Source organism: Ambystoma mexicanum, chromosome 3p (assembly GCF_040938575.1).
Source record: "Ambystoma mexicanum isolate Mex_15411 chromosome 3p, UKY_AmexF1_1, whole genome shotgun sequence".
In the NCBI taxonomy this organism is placed as follows: domain Eukaryota; kingdom Metazoa; phylum Chordata; class Amphibia; order Caudata; family Ambystomatidae; genus Ambystoma; species Ambystoma mexicanum.
The window spans coordinates 681,168,084-681,185,936 of record NC_090925.1 but is presented as its reverse complement, the minus strand read 5'-3'; the positions used below and the strand labels follow the sequence as shown (position 1 = coordinate 681,185,936).

General features: G+C 46.2%; 1 protein-coding gene across 1 annotated transcript in view; it reads right to left on the bottom strand.

Moving 5' to 3' along the window:
• The window catches only part of CDHR2 (cadherin related family member 2), a 552,802-nt gene that overhangs the window by 320,574 nt on the left and 214,375 nt on the right, over positions 1 to 17,853 (bottom strand). Inside the window, exons 3-4 of the mRNA XM_069651470.1 lie at positions 10,410 to 10,478; positions 8,387 to 8,526 (exon numbers count right to left, since the gene is read on the bottom strand). Coding sequence (XP_069507571.1) covers positions 8,387 to 8,526; positions 10,410 to 10,478 — 209 coding nt within the window. The remainder of the gene's footprint in view (positions 1 to 8,386; positions 8,527 to 10,409; positions 10,479 to 17,853) is intronic.

Genomic DNA, 17,853 nt, shown 5'->3' with positions numbered 1-17,853 from the left:
CCGGCCACAATCTTATGTGGGATTCCAGCAGAGGCCTCACGATTCACAGTAATTGACCTCAAAAATGCCTTTTTCTCAATACCCCTGCATCCAGATTCACAAGACTTGACAAGCTTCACGTACAGAAACACAAAATGGAAACACACCAGGTTACCACAAGGGTACTGCGTGTCACCCTTAATTTTTAACAGAGTAATACAGATGGACTTGGGAAACGTTGAATTCGAAAGTACGGTGCTGCAATATGTTGACGACATAATAATTTGCAGCACAAGCGAGAAAAGGTGCAGGGAAGACTCATTGAAAATGCTGACAGTATTGGCTGAAAAAGGTTACAAAGTAGACAAGGAAAAGTTACAGTACTGTCAGGAACAGGTATTATACATTGGTCAACTAATATCCCAACACGGAAGAAAGATTGCACCACAAAGAGCACAGGCTATATCAAACACGCCACTGCCACAAACAGTGAGGGGGCTGCAGCAGTTCCTGGGATTGTGCAACTACTGTAGAGCATGGGCTTTTGATTACAGCTCATACATAGGACCCCTACTTGAAGCATTGAGAGAAGCAAACAAAGGGGACAAAACATTGGGGTGGAGAAGGGAAATGAAGGAAGCATTTGACGAGTTGAAGAACGCAATATCAACTGCTCCGGTACTGGCCACCCCAGATTATGAAAGACAGTTCTTTATCTTTTCATATTGCGACTCAGCAGTAATGAAAGCAGTATTGGCTCAGAAAACAAGCATGGGACACAAGCCAATAGCGTTCTACAGCGGTCACTTGGACCCTGTTATGTTAGGCCATTTCCCTTGTGAACAGAGTCTCGCTGAAGCTGCATTCGCGGTAGAGAAATCATCATCCTTTACAATGGGGTGCCCAACCACACTATTTGTGGAGCATGCACTGTTTGCAATATTGAATAATCCTAAGTCCACACTAACCACGCAGAGGGCGTCAGGTTATGAGATAATTGTGTCTAGACCAGAACTATCAATTGTTAGATGCAGTACAGTTAACCCCGCAAGGTTTATAGCGGAAGTTGTTGAGGAAGGTGATTATGCTCACGACTGTACGCAGACTATCGAAATGTACTCATGCACTAGGAAAGTTGAAGAGGATGCACTCAATGGTGGAGAGCTCTTGTTCATTGATGGGTCATCAACAATAGACCAGAGTGATGGGATAAGGAGAACTGGGGCAGCAGTTGTAAAAATGACAGAAGATTTGGTGTGTGTCCCGGTGAAATGTGTACAGTTACCACAGCATTATTCGGCTCAAGCAGCAGAATTGGTTGCACTGATCTTGGCGTTGAAGGAAAGCGTTGACAAAAGAGTTACCATATATTCTGATAGCGCATATGTCACGTCAACTGTCCACTCAGGGTTGATAAAATGGCAGAGAAGGGGGTTTAGGAGAGCTGATGGTACACCAGTACAACATGCTCGCTTGTTAGCTGAATTAATTGAAGTAATCGATGATCCCCAAGAAATAGCTTTGGTTAAATGTCCCGCACACACTAATGGAGAAGAGCATCTCAAAAGGGAATGAAACAGCAGACGCACATGCCAAACATGCAGCGTATTTTGGTGAAATATGGAACCCCCCAGAGTCAGAGAGAGGGATAGGGAGGGGGATAGCTAAACAGATGTTGATGAAAGAGGGGTACACCCATCTCCCAGCCACACAGATAATGGAATTACAGGCGGCCGCACCAATGGCAGAAAAGGAACTATGGGTAAAAAGAGGATGTACGATGTCCCCAACTGACACACTGTGGCATCAAAATAACACTGGGAAGGTGGTCATGCCATTGGCACTGTTGAACACCGCCCTGGCCCAGCTCCATCACCCAGCTCATACAGGAAAGGAAGTCATTGCAGCACGAATTAGGGAAGACTGGTTCTGCCCCGAGTTAAATTCTCATGTAACAAATTTTATCAGCAATTGCCTTACATGCTAACAGTTTACGGCCGGTCACACGCTGCAAGTGATAAAAGGTACCATACCCCGGCCAGAGGGACCCTTCCTGCACATTCATATTGATTACGTTGATATGATCAATGTATGTCAAGGAAATAGGTATATGATTGTAGTGGTATGCCCATTCTCCAGGTGGATTGAGGCCGGACCCTGCTCACATGCAGATGCGTTCAGAGCAGCTAAATTTCTAGTGAGAGAGGTTTTCCCAAGGTGGGGTGTGTGTGAAGTGTTGCGGTCAGATAACGGCCCACACTTCGCGAATGAAATGTTTCAGCACATCACATCTTGCTGGGCATTAAGCATAAATTTGCGTGTGCATATCACCCGCAGGCCAACAATATATGTGAACGTCTGAACGGCCTATTGAAAGAAGAAATAACAAAGATACAGCAAACAACAAAGAAGAGCTGGTTGTATTGTCTTCCGCTAGCTCTATTTGAGCTAAGGAATAGGCCAGGGTCTGAACACCACCTCACTCCTCACGAGGTGGTGACAGGACGTCAAATGCGCCTTCCTCTAACGCCTACATCAAGAGCATTCACAGACTATGAAAACACTGCAACTGTTCTTGGTGATGAAATGTATCAATATGTGTCTTCCTTGATTACTAGTGTAGTGTTTGTATCTCAACAGCTCGAGCGCACGCAGGGCGGGTCTAAGAGTTGTCAACAAGAAGACACCGACAAAGAATCGGAAAAGGAAGGACTAAGCAAAATTGCTAAAGGTGACCACGTGCTACTCTGCAACTTCAATAGAAAGTGGAATGGCCCACGCTTTACTGGTCCTCATTTGGTAGAGGAGGTAGCTACGAGAGCGGTGAAGTTGCAGGATAAGCGTGCTTGGAATCACCTACACGACATGAAGATCTACAAACTCCAGACCCGCCCTCGCGTTACCGACAGGGCCATTGGAAGAACGACGACAGCATCGGCTACAGAGAAGGAGACGTCGACCACAGCTGACGACATTAGTGTCACTACAGCCGATCACCCCCCAGAGTCCCCAGAGACAAGTACTGAAATAGACACTGGGCACTTGCCCACAGCCCATCCCATGGTCACGAGATTGAAAAGTAAACAGACTTCCGCCAATTGAGCCCAAACCCCCCCCCCCACCCACTAAGGTCACGCCCAATTAAAGGACATTGTTTTGTGCACACACACATGTAAACACTTGTATGTTTTCTCTTTTTCTCTCTCGTACATGCAGGTACCATGTGTAATTGTATTGTTAAGAAAATAAGTAACTAACAGCGTACATTGCCCAGGAGTAGATGCTACCCACGGATGATAATTACCCTGAAGCCCTATCACACCAATTTGAATATCATATAAGAAGGCCAAAGTACCTAAAAAGAAGAAGGGTACGCGTCTATTACACCGCATTTGTTTTGGCCATAGAACAATCATTTCCCCATCTTCACCAGCACTTACCTGCTCTAAGAGATAGATCACTAAGGTTGGCGTGGGAACAGCTCTTCGCCTGGGCACTGAACGATTACTTGATAGGGAGAGCTGGATAACAACAACTAACCATAATAACAAGCGTATTGAGAATTTTCAGGCGGGCAACTTTAACGTTGCAAGAATAAGCTGCCGGACTGCCGCAAGGTAAGAGCAAATGCCCGTGAGACTAGCTTTTGTAATAAAAATGATAGGAGTATTGGTCATCACTGGTCTGTTGGCTGCCTCTGTATGGCAGAGAAGTTATGCTATCAATATTATGGCTGCACCCAAACCTAACGTACCCCCTCCCACGGCTGCAACAGGTCTGACGTCAGGTGGTACTAGAAACCCTCCAGATAAAGGAAGTAGAGTTAAACGCAGCACATACTCATATAATAAGGGTATTGATAATTACATAACAGATTCAGCACACGTCTCGAACAACATGTGATACCAGCACATGACCCAAATAGGTAAGCAGACAACAGAAGACAGCTGTTATCTTTGCTCATTGATCCCATACGCCATGAGCGCTTCTCGGACATTCGTAGCAACAGAAATAGAAGAAAAGACGGCACGATGTATAATATATCTGGCACTATTCCAAACGAGGGGGTGATTTCAAGGAACAGTGATGAGAATGGAGTGGAAATCAAGAGACACATACCCGTACGAAAACAATTTCCTCAAGTCATATTTGAGTTACCACAAGAGCAGTTTGCATGCCGAAGCGTTCAGGTACATGACAAGTGGCCCTGAAAAGGGAGAAACGAAGAAAGTAACACTACAATACCTTCCCTGTGATTGGTACGCCACCGAAGTTCCTGGTACACAAGGTTGTTGGGAAAGGCCACTGGTAACAATAACAGGGAAGGTATACATGAACAATGAATGGGACATAGGAGTGGTCGGTAGCAACATGGTAACAAGAGAAAATATTACCACCATAAAGGAACACAATGACAGATGTTGGACGACATGGGGCAAGTATGTACCCCTGCTGACATGGATGGAGAAAGAGGAAGACCCAATAAGCATACTAGCGCTGACCGCGCCCAAGTTATGCTACCAACACAGAGGAGATGTGGAAGTGGGATACAGCACCAACTGTGCAAGCGTGTTAGAGTTACCAGAGGGGGGCGCTGGAACAGCAGTGATAATGGTTCACTATTGGGCTTGCGGAAATAAAGCGTATCACACACTGCCCCCGTTGTGTAATGGTATATGCACAATGGTACACATCAATGTACCATCGCTAGTGGTGCCCCAAAAACATGTGAACATGGCCAACTTCCCCAAAATGGATGAAGGGAACAAGAGGAAGAAGGGATCGGTACAATAACAGAGGGGGGAGGACAACGACAACAACAATAATGTCCTGAACAGGAAAAAGATACAAGGAGAACCTCTGACAGGAAACTACCTGTGGGGAAGGTCGGAAACAGCACTCACTTCTATCCCACCAGAACACAGGTTATTTAGCAGGGCTGCAATGTTCTTCTCGTCAATAATACACCCTGGACTACAAGCTTAAGCAAACGCTAAATGGCTCCAGATAACCCGATGGGAACTAATGATGACCATTAATTCAACAGTAAACGGATTCAACGCAATAAAAGAGGAACTACGAGCGGTGAGAATCGTAGCATTACAGAACAGATATGTATTGGATCTCCTCACAGCGATGGAGGGAGGAGTTTGCGCAAAGATAGGACAATCATGCTACTCATTTATTCCTGCTAACGATGCCGACAATGGTACACTCACCGAAGCAGTATCACGGCTGGCCCAGATGCACTCCAAAATGATGGAAGAAAGTAAAGGAGTGAAGAAGGATGATAGCTGGTTTTCATTGTTATGGTCATGGATGCCATCATGGCTGTCGGACGGGCTGAAGATTATAGTTGGATGCATAATACTGGCTGGAGCTGCATTGATTATAATAAGGTTTTGGAAGGCCAGGAAGGGACGCACTACAGACGAAATGATCGAAATGGTTGGTATGCACCCCTTGATGCCAACTGATGATGACCAGCACACAGACACCATAATAAAGGAAAGAGAAAAACTGCGCAGACAGATCATCACCAACCACTTAGACCCACCATCCGTAAAGCTCGAAAACCCAAGAAACCCGAGAAGCTACATTGGAAGATGGGTGTACTGCAAACCGGGAGGAAGTTGTGTATATATGTATTGGTCATTTGAGGACCATGTCAACCACTACGGACACCTGGGAGGAGTGACTAAAATATGGAGAGTAAGAGGAGATAGAGAAAAGGATATGTTTGTGGTCGACAAGTCGACCAGAGGGGGGACTGAAGTGGGAGAATGGGAGAAAAGACTCCCCCCAATCTCCTCGCGCCCCTGGCCCAGAGGATCGCGGCCCAGACACCCACCACAAGATGAATTCGTCTATCTACTAGACGACCAAATACCCTGGTACAAGAACATACGGATGTGCCCACCAGCCTGCCCACCAGCCTGCCCTACTCAAGCCGACATGACGACCTAGCCAACTGTCAGAACACACGTGCAACCATGCACACTGGACACTCCCACACCAATCCACACGAAGAATATACTCAGTGCTATGACGTAGGTGACGGATGCACCCACTGACGCGCATCTTTATTATTTTTCACATAGGTTTTCCGAAATGCAGAAACGCAAGACGCACAAAGCACTCGTTTACATGCTTGCTCATCTTTATTATTTTTCACATAGGTTTTCCGAAATGCAGAAACGCAAGACGCACAAAGCACTCGTTTACATGCCTGCTGATGCTTCTCCCGACCCTTGCATCGTGATGAAAATACAACGAAGACATGACACTGCCTATGAAGCCATGTGACCCCGCAACATAAGTGCCGTGCATTACACATCCCCACCTATGAACCAGGCCCAAGTAGGCCGCAAGCAAGAGCCGCCATGATCACTGAGCGAGCTAGAGTACAATTGCTGACCCTGCAGAACGAGCCCAGCGAGAGCTGGCAGCCAAGGGAGCGATGTTTCAACTCGTATGCTACCAGCCGACGCCAAGGTCACACCTGTAAGCAAAACCAGGTACGCAAAGGCAAATACAACTTTAAATGTGCAGAATTCTGCCTCAGCCACAGTCTCTCCGCACGTGACCAAGCCAAACCTGACAAGGTGCCAGACCCACGAGGGAGAAGTCGCCTGGGTCCCACGTCTGGGACACAGGCTGCAACAATGAAATGACCCAGTGGACACCTACAGCGATGGGAAAGGTCTGCTCTCAGGCCTATGAGCAAATCCTCGCATTGTCTGCACAAACACATAGCTACAAATTGTTGCAAATGACAGGTACACCGTGAGCTGGGAACAACGATGGTCCCAGGCTGGGGAGCTCGCGAGTGGACCAATCAGAACATGGGGCCACTCATCACTGACGCCACTAACATTAGCCAATCATTAGGGGTCTTCGTGTAACAATTTTCAAGTATCTAATAGAAGGGACAGCCCAAGTATACCACCTGTCTGACCCTTAACCACTAACAATCTTCTCTATATGTATGCTATACTAACCCTACCACTCGAGGAACCAATCCAGAGTGGCGATAGGTTTTTCGCTAACTTTCCCAGGTGACACAAGTAGCGCGTCATACTGAGGCAAAAAGGGGCCTGCGAGCTCCACGAATTTCGAGAGTCTGGACGGACGCGTACGATCCTAGACCCATCCCTGCCGTTGTTCAATAAACAGCAGAACCACCTTGCTTCTTGCGTGTGCCTCATACTCATTTTTGGGAAACACGGGAGGAGTTGGGGCCTCCCAGCCCGGAGGTCCGCGGACGTCCCAGCCGACCCCGGGAGAAAACTCCCCAACACTATCAATCAACAACAGGTTCTGAATTAGGCTTTCTGACTCTAGTGGTTTGTTCTGGTCACTACCTCCTTGTGTTTTGATTTTGTTTCTTGTCTTTTTAGAAACTGACCCATCCACAGCTGCATCAATGGCTCATGCAGAATAATTGACTTCCAGTAATATTATAAGGCAACAGGTTTATTATAGGGAGAGTCGGTCCTTTAAGCGCGATTGCATTTCTGTTTTTTGGTTGAAGCTTTAATGAATTCATGTTTTATTTTTATTTGAAGCGTTTGTAGTATGTGTTGTTTTGTTACTGTGTTCTGTGATGTATTCATTTAACTGTCCATACCATGAGCAGTCTGCTGCTACCCAATAGAGAGCAGAGCACATTAGGGAACTATGGTTATGCGCCCTTCTGAGCCTAGACGAAACTGTGCATCGCACAACCTAGACCCGGCGTCTCTTAGGTGGTCTTATCTGCCCCTGATAATCCAGACATGACTTGCCTCTAACATCCATGAATACATAAATCAGTGTTTCAGGACTTCTAAGAAAATGCCTGGGTTCTGAAGTTTCTGTGATATTACTGGAATTGTGGTTTGGGTGACTTGGGGCTAGAGTGGTATTATTAAGGCCTGGAAATCAGGTGATGTTAATTGAGTTTCGATCTTGTTTCTAATGGGATTTGGGGATATCAGGTGAGGTTGTTAGTGTTTTCTTGTTAGGTGAGGATACTGGGGTGTTAAGTCTCAGGCAATATCAGGTTTTGGGTCTATGGGTAATTCACCTGGCCAGTGTATAATGTGCGCTACTAACTGGCAATGTAGCTTGTGCTGTGTTTCTGTGGTCGGGCTGACGAACATGGGTAACTTTTAAAGTGAAAATACATTATTTAACACCATTAACCATTGAATTTATTCTCATGTGATGTCTTTAACAATTTTCTGAATCAGGAATCTTGTGAGGAGGATTTGGAGGGATCTGCAGAGAAACCTGATGGATCTGACTTACCTTCCTGGCCCGCTGTCTCTCACCCAGTACCTATGAGCAAGCGCACATGTGCCTGACCCTGTCCTGATTCACCTAGATTATGTGACCACATGCAGAAAATCAGTGATTCCCTTACCTCATAATCCAACTGCACCCCGATCTTCACCTCTCCGGTGCTGCTATTGGTTTTGAAAAAATAGGCCTTCTCTCCTCCCAGGCTATATGTCAGGCTGTCACCATCACGATCCGTAGCATTAATACGAAAAGCAAAACTGCCTATAATAAGAGAAAGAATCAACATGAAAAAAACATTGATTTTGAGAAAGACCAAAACGTAGAACACCCAACAAATGTACTGTACCATCACAGTACTGGTTCATCTCCTGAAAAGTCATGCTATATGTAAAGGGAAGGTTTGGTGGACTTGTCAATGTTAATGCTTGTACCAGAGGCCCACCTAATCTGTTTGAGGGTGGGCTTTGGCTTCTTCAAGTGTATTAGCACTTAGCAGTTCCCCTCAGCACTTACAGGGCATCTTGACATGTGGTAGAAAAAATGTGTTAAATGACAAGATGAATTCCTTTATGAAAAAATTGAAAAACCCAAGAAGGGCACCGTATGGACATTTGGAGTTTTGTATAAGATTAATTTGATGCATCAAGCGTGGGGCAAAGCATTTCAAGCCAATGCTTTTAGGATCTGACTATTAATAGGTTAAAGTGCCACTGGCAACGTCCCCAATTGCTCCATTCTTGTGTTTCACTGCCTAACTGGAGGTCTGAAACATTTGTGTCAAGCCTTCTGGCACTTTTTGTGATGGTATAATGGCTCACCTATGGTTTAATTGGGCACCTTTTATCAATGTTCGAGAGCCATGATGGTAACCAGTGAGAATGTTGCAGAAATAACTTAAGGGAGAATAATGGAAGGGGTGAAAATAAGAAATTACAAAAATAAAGCGGGAAAAAAACATTGAATCAATGTCAAAATGACAAATTACAAGGAACAATGCAGTACTGCATGTTTGAAATATAATAGCAAAAAAGAAAAAAGGGTACAGTTTTAAAAAGAAAGGATTAAGGGAGGCTTCTGGGGTCTATGAGAGAAGGATGAGTGAGGGATAACCCCCATTAAAAGGTAATTTTTAGGTCAAGTGTAGGAAGAATGTATGTCAGGATAGGTAAAGTAAAAAAAATGATTGTAGAAATATTTGTAAAAAAAAGATTTGCATCACAGCAAAATCCACTAGATGGTACTGTGAGACCATAGACAGTAAATGTTTGTAGAAAATAGGTGCATTGAAAAGTGACTCGTACTATGTTTTCCAACTTTATTAGCGGCTTGTTAAAAAGCCATCTCATGGATTTCTCAGCAAGAAAAATCACATATAGCTGCCATGACCTCCATTGACAAGACAAATGTCATGCTCAGCCCATGTTTAAACTTGTTGGTTGTCGCAGAGTGCTCTAAAAGTATTATTGATACACCAGGGCCTTACACTGATGATTGTGTGGGTCTGCCTAGAGCAGGCATGCAAGTGTATGCATGTGACAAATTGTTGTCACAGGATCCTGTGATAAATTGTTGTTTGTCACAGAGTGTTCTAAAAGTATTTTTGATACACCAGTGCCTTAGACTAATGATGGTGTTGGTCTGCCTAGAGCAGGCATGCAAGTGTGTAGAGGTAAGGTGAACATATAAAGAGGTGCTGGTCTACTCAGTCTCAGTACATGTCCATGTGATCATCTCAATGCCAGATGTGAACACCAAGTCCATTGTCGTTTGAAACAGTCTAGGAACCACAGACTTAAAATGAGTGGTTGATGGCTAGAGGTATTGTGGATGTTTTATACTGCCCAAATAACTTTGTGGTCGGTATGGTGGGACAAGGAACATCAGGATAATGTACTGCTATGCATATGCAAAGACACAATGTCTATGTGTTCATAGGGAGTAGTCTAAGCAGAGGAATTAATGACACAAGGATGTTGGTTTATGAGAAAATTGTGACTCATGCTTTTGGGCAGATATGGTTGTTGATATGGACAAGTCCTCTGTAACCCGCTGTTAGCAGAGAAGGGCCACATGCTTTCAAGCTGCACATGTGCTCCCTCGTTTGTATTTTTGTGATTTGGTACTGATATTAATGACACACTCACCCACTAGCAGGTCTTCAGGAATTGTTTTAATGAAAGGACCGATAATCATTGGAGGTGTGTTTCCTGAAACTAAAGAGGACACATGTTAGTCAAATTCCTTCATTACCAACAATATTCATTGAGAAAGCAGTTCCGAAATACAAAATACATGAAATGGGGGCTCAGAACAGAGTCTGTGGTGGGGCCACCGTATGGTCTCGCCACCTCACCATTTGCATTACCAATAAGAGAGGTGGACAACGTAGATCATATTCAAGGGTTTATTTACAATTGTACATAAAGTGTCAGTATGTTGTTCAAATGAAATGTAACAAAGAGTATCAAGGTAATCATCATGTCCAAATGTAAAGTATTGGATAAAGATGCCAAAGTGTCTGTCGCTAACGTAGGGTCTGAGGATTTCCAAATGAAGAACACAAAAGAACAGGAATCTCCCGTCCTGCACCAAAGGCTGTCCTCATAAAAAAGTGCAGACTTTAAAAGATTCCCAAAGTCTGAAGCAACACAACCCCCAAAGTTCAATAACAAATCTTCCAGTGCCCTAACAAAAGTAACTTACACAAGTCAGTCAAGGAAGCTGTCTCCTTTCCTCCTGTTGTACCCATGTGGAGGGGAGTTTACTTCTTTGATATTCATTTTTTTCCCTTGGGTTGTCCTCATCCTCTGGTCCCATGGATCTCAGACTGCGCCTTTGATGATCTGCCAGACCTTTGCCTCCTCCCAATTGGCCCCTCTGGGTTTTACATGTTTTCTTGGCTCTGGTGGAGAAGTGTAGCCCTGTTGCTAGGTGCCCATTTCTTCACTTGATACTTTCTCCTGGGCTTGCCTTCTTTCTCCCGGCTTTTCTTATTCTTATTCTCTTCTTTTTCATCCCCAGCATAATGTTGCTGTCTCATTACTCTACCTGTGAACAACATAGTGTTCAGGAACCTCCCTATCTTTCTTGCTACCTCTGTTGCTCTGCTCTACTTTACTTGTTTGCCCCAACTGGTTTATCCCCCTCATCTGCTCTTTGGTTTCTTTCTCACTCTTCTGCAAATATTGATCTTCTATTTTGCCCAAAGTACCTTCTGTTGACATTCTCCTCCCATCTCCCCTTTCTAACCACTCTTTTCTTCTCCATGCACTCTCTCTCTCCACATTTTCCACAACGTCTCTCGCACTCTCTCTCTTGCTGTTCTTTCTTCAATTCTGCATGTTCCTCCTCTTTTAGCGCTCCCACAATATTTCTATCCGGTGTAACCTCTCTCCTCACAATCTCTTTCTCCAACTTTCTAGCTGATACCCCTCCCTTTCTTCTCTATGGCAGTACACTTTTCCCTCTCTTCACAGAAAAGTCTTCTAGACTAACGTACTGTTTAAGATCATTCAGGCACCTGCTTAATCATTCTTTTGCAGTTTTTCTGCTTTTTATATTTTTGTTATCTCTTCTGGTACTTCTGTTTATAATGGGCCACATTATGGGTTTGCCGATATCCCGCTGGTACATTTTGGCGGGATACTGGCAAACGGTAATACCATTACCGGCACATGGAATACTGGAGTTACTGACATATTCCAAGTGCCAGCAACAGTGGTAATTCCCCATTCCATGCAGTCCATATTCCCGGCACCGGTAATACTGTTGCTGGGAATACTGGCATTTATTGGTGGTGGGGTGCCATAATTACTGGCAGCACAGAGCTAATGGTAAATCCGGCCACCCCACCATCAAACTTGTAGATTGTTGGTGCGGGAAAAGTGGTGGTAACGGAATTGCCGCCACTTTTTTCCTGCACCGCCAAATTTGTAATAAGGCCCTATGTCTGCATTAATCCCTTCTCATTACTCATCCAAACTCCTCACTTCATAACCCGTCTAATCTCATTTAACACACTTGTTCGCACCACCCGTCCCCTGTCAACCTTGTCTTATGGAATGTGCGTTCTCTTTGCAGCAAAGCACACTCTGTTATTGATCTGTTCCTGTGTCTTAATTTGCATTACTTATACATCACTGAAACTTGGATATGTTTTATCAACACTATTACTCCTGTTGCTCTCTCTTCCACTTCTATGGGCTTCATACACACTCCCGGCCAGTCTGGTCGTGGCAATGAGGTTGGTATACTTTACCACTCTGCTTAACTGTATTCCTTGGGAATAGCCTCTAGCATGTCAGGGGCTCGTGCAGTGCCGGCCCAGCGACAGATTCTCCAACCTGACCTGATATAGATACAGTACCCTATTTGGGTGACCTTGGACCCGGAACCCGGATTTTGGATGGCTTCCTCATTTCTCCCCCCCCCCTTATATCCAGAGGGAGGAATATTGCATCCTTGGTGGGACTCCATCTGCACTTCATACAGCTTCGTGAACTGTACTGAACATCAAGACTGCTCACCCTTTATCCCGGAAGGCTCCATTACAACAAAAGCAACACACCCGATGGGCAAAGGACTGAAGCCCATATCATTATCCGCCTGATTTGATTGCGCCTCTGGGCGCCCACGACATGGGGGTTAGGAGGGGAGACCACCCCCTCACCCAGAAAGAATGTGCAGCCGTTACTGCTTATCACATTCTGAAGAGAACATGTGGAGACCCACCGGAAGCCTGCAAAAATGTCTAAACATCTTAAAGCCTCCAAAAGTGCCGACATTACTACCATGCTGCTCCCAGCTGAAAAGGGGAAAAAGCCTGAATCTCTGAATCCTCGCCTCGGACTTCCTCTGAGGGGGCTAGTCAACTGGTGACCAAAGGAGACATATAAGACTTTATGTTGGACATTAAAGCCAAATTTAGATCCTGCATGGCAGAGCTTACTACATAGCTGGAACAAACGGAGCAGAGGGTAGTGGAAGTGGAAAAGAGAGTGGGAGAGGTTGAGGATCTAATTCAAGGACACTCAGCAACACTCCTGGAGCTACAACACACCATCCAGACCCTGGTCAACAGAAATGAGATCTTAGAATATAAACAGGAGGATTTGGAGAATAGGGCCCGACAAAACAGCCTACGTATTCGGGGGGCCCCCTCTTCGATCCCAGACCAAAGCCTTACTGCCTCATCTGGATAAATCTCAGCTCATGTTAGACAGCACCCAAAGACTCTGTGCCCGACGAGGGGTGGTAATGGATTCCCCCCAGATATAATCACCCGGGTCCATTTCTACTCAACCAAGGAGGCTATTATGGCGATAGGTCGCCTCTCTCAAGAGGAACTAACCTTCCAGGGGTCCCCTCTCCTGATCTTCCAAGATCTGGCTCTATTGACAATACAGAACACGAGGGCTCTGAGACCCTTAACATTATTTCTTTGAGACCAAAACATCAGATACCACTGGCTATTCCCAACTGTGGTTCACTTCTCTTACAAAGGGGTATTAGAGTCGATTCTACACCCCAACTCACCTGGAAAGGAAGATGGCGCTTCACCTGACTCGCCGGATTGCGGCTCTGAGAGACCTCCCCGTAAGCCAAAACGCACAACCTGGACAAAGGTGCAGAAGGGTCGGAATGCAAGATGACTACCCACCGGAATTTCAACAGGCTAGAAGGCAATGAACTCCCACTGCCTAGATGACTGGAGTGGGCCTGGAGTGGCAATCTCAAACAACTGGCCCAATTGTCACCAGAATGCTAGGGAATGCAATGCAACTAGCTAGCTGTAGCGGGTTTTCACACGGCCCATGCCTAACTCTAAGGTGGACGTCACCAAAACACCCTTGGAGTGATTTACAGACAATTTTGTTCCAGTTAGTTAAGGAAGATACCGACAAAAAAGGATCAGCTTCCTACGAGTTTACTGTTAAGGCTTCATGTTGGAAGTGTAAGTTAAAACCCTGGCTGCACTGTGGAAACATGAAAACGAAAGACCTGGTTGGCGACTGATTCACACCCAGTCCATACCCCTCACCCACGGAATATAAACACCCCAGACGATGCCCCACCACACCAGAAATAGAATTTTATCTCATTGAACATAAAGGGCCTGAACTCCCCCTTAAAGCAGAAATCAGCGCTGAAACGGCTCCAGGATACGAGAGGCTCGGTGGTCTTCCTACAAGAAACTCACTTGCTAATGCAAGATTTTGCTCGCCTTCAAAACAGACATTTTTCACTCCAGTATCTCACTTCTAATGGGACCAAAAAAGGGGGTATAGCTGCCCTTTTTGCCAGAGATGTGCAGTTTAAGGTGCTGGAAACATTGTGCCCAGAGGAACGATTTACGGCAGTCAAGGGCTTCATATATGGACAGCTTTACTCTCCTATCTCAGTTTATGCCCCCAAAGAATGCCAGGAAGCATTCTATGAGGCACTGGGCAATTCCCTTCTCCCCTTTGTTATAAGCCAAGTCTTCATAGGAGGAAACTTAAATGGGGTTCCGGACCCCCTGTGGGATACATCGCTCCCTGACTCCTAGAGACTTTAAGCTTGCTACAAAACTTCTCCACTTATTCCAGACACGAGTGGTGGTAGATTCCTGGAGTGTGCTCCACCCAGGTGAAAAAGAATTCTCTTTCTTCTCATATGTACATAGAACATCCTCCTGGACAGACCTGATGCTGATCTCCCCACAAATCCTTACCTTTGTGGACGACGTGGCCATAGGAACTAAGGTACTTTCAGACCATGCTCCGATCACACTGACTCTCCAAGCTCATAGCCCTGAACCACCTCCTCGGCGCAGCTGGAACCTATACGATCCCATCCTGAATGAGATGCCGCTGAGGAACTCTGTTACCAAAGTGATCCAGAACTTTTTTCAAGAGAACCCGGTAGAAGATACCTCCACAGCCAATACATGGGATGCCATGAAAGCAGTAGTTAGGAGAGAATTGATTGCACATGCGGTGGCATACCACAAACACAAACAGCGGGCCCGCACAAAACTGGAAGAAGAGGTCCAAATGGCCGAGGCCCATCACATGAAGAAGGGCTGGTCCCAAAAGACGCAACGTGCCCTACAGACAGCCAGGAACAAATTGGAGGTACATTATGCAGAGGAGACAGCACACTTATTGGCCAAGTGCAAACAAGGCTACTACGTTAAGAACAACAAAGCAAATAAACTTCTGGTGGCAAAACTGTCCAAGGCACAGAGAAAAAACATCGTAGTGGGCCTCCGTGACCACCCAGTGCCAGATTCAATATGCTGATCATGATAAACTACAACTAGCAGCATCCCATCTCGCCAAAACAATGGCAGCATCACCTTGAGATAAGGCGGAACAGATGAAATACTTGCAAGAGGCCACCCTTCCACAACTGGACGAGCCCGACAGAGAGGGATTTGATGCCCCAATCACAGGTGAGGAGGTGGATGCGGCCATTAAGTCTCCAAAGCCTAGAGCCCCAGGCCCAGGTGGATTCTTGACAAGGTTTTACAAACTGTTTTGCCCCCAACTGGTAGCCCCGCTAAAGGCCCTCATTAACTCATTTGGTACCTCCGGCTCTATCACCTCATACATGCAGGAATCTGTAACCATGCTCTTGCTTAAACCCGGCAAAGATCCCAGGGAGAATAGCTCATACAGGCCCATCTCCCTACTAAATATTGACGCCAACATATATTCGAAAGTTCTGGCAAATCGACTGGCCGCTGTCCTACACACTTTAGTCGATTCGAATCAGACGGGGTTCATAATGCATAGATCAACCAGGGATAACATCCAAAGAGCCCTAAACCTAGTAGACATAGCAGTCCAGGATTCAAACCAATTGGCCCTGTTGGCGCTGGATGGCACCAAGGCCTTCGAAAAAAATAGACTGGGCCGAGCTTCCGTAAATGGTTCTAGCTAACTACCAGTCCCCAAAAACTCTTCCCCGGGTTAACCACAAACTGTCAGATCCAATACCCTTGACCTGCGGGGCCAGACAGGGATGCCCCCTATCTCTTCTCCTGTTGCCCTGCTAATGGAACTCCACGCCGAGTGGATACGAAGGGTCTAAAGCATTAAAGGCCTTCCTCTCTGTACCTCCCAGCATAAGATCTCGCTGTATGCTGACGATGTACTGTTATCCAAAACAGACATCCGTCCTTCTCTGATATCTGCTCTCCAATAGCTCCGCAGATTTGGGATCCTCTCGGAATTTGCCATCAACTTCAGGAAATCGGCAGCCTTGGGGATAGGCTTGGAGCCTGGGGAACGGCAGACTTGTGGGCCCCAATCCCTGATCCACTGGAATGAGTAATCTATTCCCTACCTGGGAGTCCAGTTCCCGGCTACATCCTAAAGAGTTGGAGAGGGACCTTGAACGGTGGACCTCACAGGAGATCTCCCTCATTGGGCGGATTACCGCCTGCAAGATGAATCTCCTCCCATGATTCCTTTATGCCTGTTCCTCCCTGCCCACTACGATCCCGCTGTCCCCCCTTAGGCGCATGCCGAGGAAAAGGCTTTGGTTTATATGGAGGGGTAGGAAGGCGAGGATATCCCAGAAAGCAACCCCCGGTTGGCGGGCTTGGGAGTCCCCGATTTACGTAAAAACTACTTAGCATTGTGATTGGCGCATGTTCAAGCCTGGGAGCCCCGAAGTGGGTGCAGCTAGAGCAGTCCCGTCTCATACTTCCCCTTTGCTTTCTCCCACACATTCCTTCCCCGCTATGAAAGACCTGGGCAAGGATCTTAGCCTCCACCAAACACACCCTTAGCATGTGAGACTGGGCGTTAAAACACAAGGGTATCCCATGGGGCCTGGGCCCTCTCTCCCCGATTTTTCACAACCTGGCTTTCTATCCTGGGTCCCACCCCATAAACTTCAAAAACTGGGCTGCGGGGGTGCTCGAATTGCTGGGACAGTTTGCTGAGAATGGCCACCCCCGCTCCTTTGAACAATGTAAATCGACCTTTCAACTAACAGAGGTGGATAGGTTCTCTTACTCACAACTTCGACATTGGTGTTCTCATCCCCAGACTCGACAAGCAGCGACACAAGCCCCCAGCCCTCTTGAACTTACCTTAAAGAGTCTGCCGCAGAGGGGGAACATTTCTACACGCTACAAATTGCTCCAGGAGGATGCGCTTACAATTTGATCCCCCTATATGGCACAATGGGAGGGGGACTTGGGACACCCTCTGGACAACCAAACTTAGGTGGACATATGGTCTAGAACTCACTCTTCTTCCTTTTGCATCCCTAACCGGGAATGTGCCCACAAACTGCTCTTGCGATGGTACTTTCCCCCTACGCACTTCCATCGTTTCAACCAATCCCTTGATCCCCGGTGTTGGCGGAAATGTGGACAGCCCGGTTCGACTTCCATATGTGGTGGATTTGCCCCACCATACAAACCTTTTGGGAACAGTGTATCTTGGCCATAAAAGACATCACTCAAGTGACTCTCCCCAAGGAAACCGAGGTTATCTTATTCAGCGCACCGGCACCGGAGGCCTATCCAAGATCAGGGAGAAGGACCAAACTTCTTACACAGCTCCTACTGACGGGGAGAATCACAATTGC